General features: G+C 47.2%; 1 protein-coding gene across 1 annotated transcript; it reads left to right on the top strand.

Annotated features, from left to right (window-relative positions):
* Positions 1–423: 423 nt before the first annotated feature.
* LOC136552587 (protein neprosin-like) lies at positions 424–4,437 on the top strand. The gene is made up of 7 exons (XM_066544148.1): positions 424–785; positions 1,579–1,665; positions 1,785–2,036; positions 2,157–2,321; positions 3,005–3,058; positions 3,210–3,356; positions 3,963–4,437. Exons 1-7 carry the CDS (start codon positions 594–596, stop codon positions 4,338–4,340), a joined length of 1,275 nt encoding a protein of 424 aa, XP_066400245.1. The 5' UTR covers positions 424–593; the 3' UTR covers positions 4,341–4,437.
* Positions 4,438–6,254: the final 1,817 nt, after the last annotated feature.

Genomic DNA, 6,254 nt, shown 5'->3' on the forward strand with positions numbered 1-6,254 from the left:
CCCGAACCCAACCCGGTGCGGGTCCGAGCGCGTCGCATCGCATCACATCACAGGTCGCGGCGCACCACCTCCCCCTCCAGCCCTCCCGGTCTGTTTAGATTCCAAAAAATTTTGTGCAGTATCCGTCACATCAAATCTTACGGCATGAAGTACTAAATGTAGAAAAAAAAAATTAATTACACAGTTGATCGAGAAATCGCGAGACAAAACTTTTGAATCTAATTAGTTCATAATTAGACACTAATTACCAAATACAAACGAAATACTACAGGAGGCAAAATCCAAAAAAATTTGCATGTGCGCAGGCAAAATCCAAAACGAAATACTACTATGATGACGGCACAGAGACACGAGCGCAGGCCGTTCGCGTCTCCAGCCTTTAAACGCCACGACGACGCGACGCCAGGCCGGGAGCGAGCGAGCGGCGCGGCAGCCGAAGCGAGCAAAAACGACACCAACGGGCGGATTTTTAAGTCCGCTTCCCTTCGCCGTCTCCTCTCCACCCCGTGCTGTCCCCATCCTTTTTTTTACCCGCCCGCCCGCCAGCCGCCGTTTCGGTTGCTCGACTGGGGGAGTGCCAGCGCTCGAAGTCTATGGCGGCGTCGGCGAGGGCGTGCTTGGTTGCGCTTGCCCTGGTGGCGGCGCTCTTCCTGGACGGAGCGGCGGCGGCGGCGGAGGGGAATGTCAGAGGCCGCGGGTCGCTGACGCTGAGGCAGCTGCTGCGGCAGCGGCAGGTGCGCAGCCACCTCAAGCGCCTCAACAAGGCGCCACTCGCCACCATTCAGGTACTCCTAGCCCCCCGCCTACCCGTCCGTCTCCTCCCACCGCACCGGCGACGGCGAGCGTATGCCTCGTTCCATTTCCATCCATCCATGCGTTTCGCATTCCCCTCGTCAGCGGTTTCGTTTTCTTCGGGTGGGACAATGGGAGTGAATCCAAGTGAATCGATTCCATGGGTGGAAAGAGAAAAAAAAAGCGAAGGTCCTGCATTTGGCATGGAAGTAGGAGCAGGAGAAAGCCGCCCCTTTCGAGGCAGCAGGGTTTTTGTTTGTGCCTGCGCGCCTGCTATCGCTTGGTCCACTTCGCCGCTTTGGAAGGGTTGAATGGCTGTTCCTCGTGGACCATCCCCGTGCCGTCGGGCTCGCTTTCCTTCCGTCGCGGGAGGAGAAAGTCTCGCTTTTGGACAAATTTTATGGGTGCCCGTGCTTCCTTTGGTTCATTCAACTCGAAGCTAGAGACGCTTGCTTTTGCTCGCTTTCCTTTCATCTTTGGAGAACTATCATAGTCCTTTCTTTCCTGATGAACCATTGTTCTTATGCAGAAACATGATAGAACTATCATTAGTTTGGTTAATACTCTCATCTTTGGAGTATTTTTTTGGTTGCCATATCAATGTAGCATTGCTTGAATATGGAATTTCATCACTTTTTTCCCTCTTTTTCTGCAAATGAGAAAATACTACATGTACAGAAAAAAAAAGATTAAGAGAAAATCTTAATGTTCAGAAAAAAGTTTAGCACAATCTTTTTTTCCTTGCATCTTGCAACTGGTACTGATTATGAGAAGTCAACTTAACAGAGTCCAGATGGAGACATCATAGACTGCGTGCATATCTCCAACCAGCCTGCCTTGGATCATCCCTTCCTCAAGAACCATACCATCCAGGTTGCTCTCTCTGCAGTGCCATTGCTCTTTCCCATTTCGCTTTCTGCAGCAGTGCTTCTACCCCACACATCACTACAGCAGCACTCAAAACTTGCTCTATCATCACATCACCTTTGCAGATGCGGCCTGCATACCACCCGGAAGGTCTGTATGATGAGTCCAAGGTTGCATCGCAGCAGAACGCCCAGAGAATCACCCAAATGTGGCACCAGAATGGGAGGTGCCCCGAGAACACGATACCGATCAGGAGGACCAAGGAGGAGGACGTCCTGAGGGCCAGCTCCGTCCGGAGGTATGGCAAGAAGAAGGGCAGGAGTACCGCGAACCCCATGTCGGTTGACCCTGACATGCTCAACGAGAGCGGCCACCAGGTTAGCACAGATTGTTTCATCCAATGACCTTAATACCAGTATTGATATTCTTGTCCCTGAACTGTGATTATCTCTGAAACTGCTGATTTAACCTTGTTCCCTCTACCTCCCATGGAGCAGCATGCCATAGCATATGTGGAGGGGGACAAGTACTATGGCGCCAAGGCTACCATCAATGTGTGGCAACCGAAGATTGAGCAGGCCAATGAATTCAGCCTGTCCCAGCTCTGGATCTTGGGGGGCTCCTTCGGCCAGGACCTCAACAGCATCGAAGCAGGATGGCAGGTGAGGGAGAAAGAGAAACCCACTTCATGAAAGTTCTATTAAATGCTGCCTTTCAGTTTCCATTTCTGTTCTTCATCTTCTTCCATGGGCTCAATAACTTCTCCTCTGCACGCGTCCATAATTTCTCTCTTGTGTGCTGCAATGATGATATGAGAACTGCTGATGAAAGAGCCATTAAATGAGTAGGAGCTAGACTAGATTCTCCAATGACACAGAACTTTTCTGTTTCATGAGCTATACTAGCAATATGTGGTGTTTAGGAGCTAAGCATGCTGTAATGGTGGATTAAAATGTGCCGTCGCTTTCATTGTGGGAGGGTTTTCAATTTCGGTATTGCAAAAATTTCGGCCACCACCGAAACTACCGAATTTCGCGAAATTCGGCCGAAATTTCGGCGAATCTTTTTTAGAGACTAGCACATGAAGTATGTTTTTTTCTAAAAAAACATTTAAATCTAAACAAATATTAATATGATTTATGACTACACATCTATTGAATACAAAAATATGCAATATAAACAATAAAAAATTGAGTCTAAAGTTATATAACACATGTATTAGTGTATTACAAAATTTCGGATTTTTCTTTCGGCCACCACCGAAATTACCGAATTTCGTGAAATTTCGCCGAAATTTTGAACCTTGATTGTGGCTAATGGCTCTGTGCTCTGCACGAAATTGCAGGTTAGCCCGGACCTGTATGGGGACAACAACACTAGGCTCTTCACCTACTGGACTGTAAGATAAACATCACATTCTTTTCAATCTTCATGAACAATTATTTTTGGTTTATCTTTGTCCTCGGCCTAGATCTACATCCCTATCTTATGATTATCAAATTGGGGGATGGCCTAATGATACTGATTTTGTATTGCTTTGGATACTGCAGAGTGATGCGTATCAGGCAACAGGATGCTACAACCTGCTGTGCTCGGGGTTCATCCAGATAAGCAATCAGATCGCCATGGGCGCCAGCATCTTCCCTATCTCCAACTATGGTGGCTCACAATATGACATCAACATTTTGGTCTGGAAGGTAAATTCCAAAAAGCTCTCACATGCTGAGCATACTAAATCAAATTCATGAATGAATGGACCCGGAGAGAATCCGTGGTGCCCACCTGTCTCTTGTTCTTTCTGAAGGCGCCTTCAGGCTTGAGTCAAGGCTACAACTGTGGCTCTGGCCCTGTTTGTGGACGCACTCGCAGTAGAGTGACAGTTGGCCCCACGCACGAACCAGATTTGTCTGCAAATGCAACCACTGATAATGATTGCCATTTTTAATAAATTTCTACAAGAATATTCACCTCGGGCTCATGTTTCTTCTGTTAGAAAATCTTACCCTTTTCTGCCGCAGATATTTCAAATCTGGCTCTTTTCCTAAGCAATTGTGTAGTGGCAATGGCATTGCCATGTGCTGTTATCTTGTTTTTCCATGCATTTCCGGAATTTCGTTGAAAGATTGGGTAATTTGCAGGTCGTTTTCATCAAAGGCAGCTACCTTTCCATAGTGCATTTGAGAACACAATCTTTCTTCTGCGCATGCATGATAGTAGCACTAAAAGGACCCTACCATAATAATACTTCCTGATCATCATGAACCTATCAGATAAACTCACTCAAAATTTGCGGTTTTGCGCAGGACCCAAAGGAGGGCAACTGGTGGTTGCAGTTCGGCAACAACTATGTTCTGGGCTACTGGCCATCCTTCCTCTTCTCCTACCTGGCGGACAGCGCCTCCATGATTGAGTGGGGCGGCGAGGTGGTGAACTCGGAGCCCGACGGCAGCCACACCACCACGCAGATGGGCAGCGGCCACTTCCCGGAGGAAGGGTTCGGCAAGGCCAGCTACTTCAGGAATATCCAAGTGGTGGACTCGACCAACAACCTCAAGGCACCGAGGGGAGTGGGAACCTTCACCGAGCAGTCCAATTGCTACGACGTGCAAAACGGCAACAATGGTGATTGGGGCACCTACTTCTACTATGGCGGCCCCGGGAAGAACTCTAACTGTCCATAGTGAAGATTGAAACCCCCCCTATCAGAAGCCCTAACACACACCCCTTGACACCTCTGTATCATCCAGTAAATTAGTTCATACTACCTCATTTTCTTCATTTTTTTTCTCTCTTGGTTTTGGTTTTGTTTCACTCTTATTTCTACCCCTAGTTTATTAACTTCTAGGTGAGTGAGCGTGTATTGACATGCATGTGAGATTGTTCTCTCTGCCTCAGAGAGAGATGTTGGTCGTCTGGTTCGTTCTAGGGAGGAGAGGACTGTGGTCAAGTTTCTGAAGAGAAACAGGCCTGTTGGTTTGGTTGTGCCCTGTGTCTGTCAAATAATTTTCGCCCTCTTCGCTTGGCTTATAAACCGTATTTTTTCAGCCAACGAATATTATTTTTTTTTCACAACAAATCAGCCAGAAAATCAGTCAATAGTACTTTCAACCATTGCTTATCAGTCAAGCGAACCGGGCATATATTCTTTTCTACGTATCTAGGGCGTGTTTGTTTCGCGGCGTGGCCTGGGGACGCTCGCCTAGGCAGATCGATCCGGTTGGCCCAAGCATCTTTGTCAGGCTGAGAAGCAAACAGGTCTCTATTCTCCTAGCTGTCACTTGTTAGGTCGTGGGTGTACCTCTCTGTAACCGTAGATCCGGGAAGATTCCTCGTCTTTCTCTGTTGAGGCGCATCGGCAAGCGTGGACGCCGATGCCGTGGTGTAGTAGACGTCGTAGTGGCGAGGAGGTGAAGTCCAGTGGCCCGGTGTAGACCTACAGGGGCGACGGCGGTGTGGTAGGACATCCCGTCGCTGGCAGCACTTCTTTATGATCGGATTAGGGTTTTCTGTAGGTGGGATGGCGGCTCCAGTGAACCTCGTCTCCCGAGCCTTGATCCCCACCTTCCTTTTATGTGTGTTGTGCGACAGGGGCCCACCAACCGTATTAGGGTTGGGCTCCCCCGATCAGGGAGCAGAGACAAGGGCCTAATAGGCCGTTGAGCCTATTGGTGGAGATCAACTAACATTCTCCCCCTTGATCTCATTTCATCTTTCAATTTCATATCATTTACTTTTGTTCATTCCATTACAGATTAGCGCATGGAGCATGTCTCATCGTCACGTTCCATTGCCGATAGACTTAACAGCTACAACATACTACTCTGCTCTGAAATAGATACTTATCTTTGGGCCTACTTTTGTCCAGGAATTTTAGGCTTTTCCTTAAACCCATGCTAGCTACATGTTCTCTGATCACCATGTTCTCTGAACATGTTGGGTGGTAAGCCTTTTGTAAGTGGATCCGCGAGCATCTTTTCTGTACTTATATGCTCAAGACTTATGACTTGATCTCGGACTTTATCTTTTACAACATAATACTCTATGTCAATGTGTTTGGCAGCACCACTTGACTTATGTTGTGAGCATCCTGTACTACCAGATTATAATCACAGTATAACTTTAGTGGTCTATAGATGTCGTCAACCACCTTCAAACCGGGTATAAACTTCTTTAGTCAGTTCACCTGCCCGTTGCCTCATAACACGCTACAAACTGTCATACACTGTGGACGATGTAGTGACAGTTTGCTTTGAGCTTTTCTACGAAAAAGCTCCCCTTTGCGAGATGATAGAAAATCCACGTCTGGATATATATTCACTATCGCATAATCAGAACTTGAATATCCCACTATGTGGAGTCAATCAGATCTTCTATACGTCATCATGAGGCCTTTCATTCCTTGCAAATAACGCAAGACTTTCTTTATCAATTTCAGTATTTTGTTCCAGAATTGCTCTAGAATCTGCCAAGTAAAAAACCCGGTAACAAATGCCAAGTCAGGGCGCGTACATACTTGAGCATGTTGTAAGCTTCCGACAGCTGAAGCATATGGAAGCACTTTCATTTGATTGAGCTCATATTGGTTCCTGGGGCAT

Source organism: Miscanthus floridulus, chromosome 4 (assembly GCF_019320115.1).
Source record: "Miscanthus floridulus cultivar M001 chromosome 4, ASM1932011v1, whole genome shotgun sequence".
Classification (NCBI taxonomy): Eukaryota; Viridiplantae; Streptophyta; class Magnoliopsida; order Poales; family Poaceae; genus Miscanthus; species Miscanthus floridulus.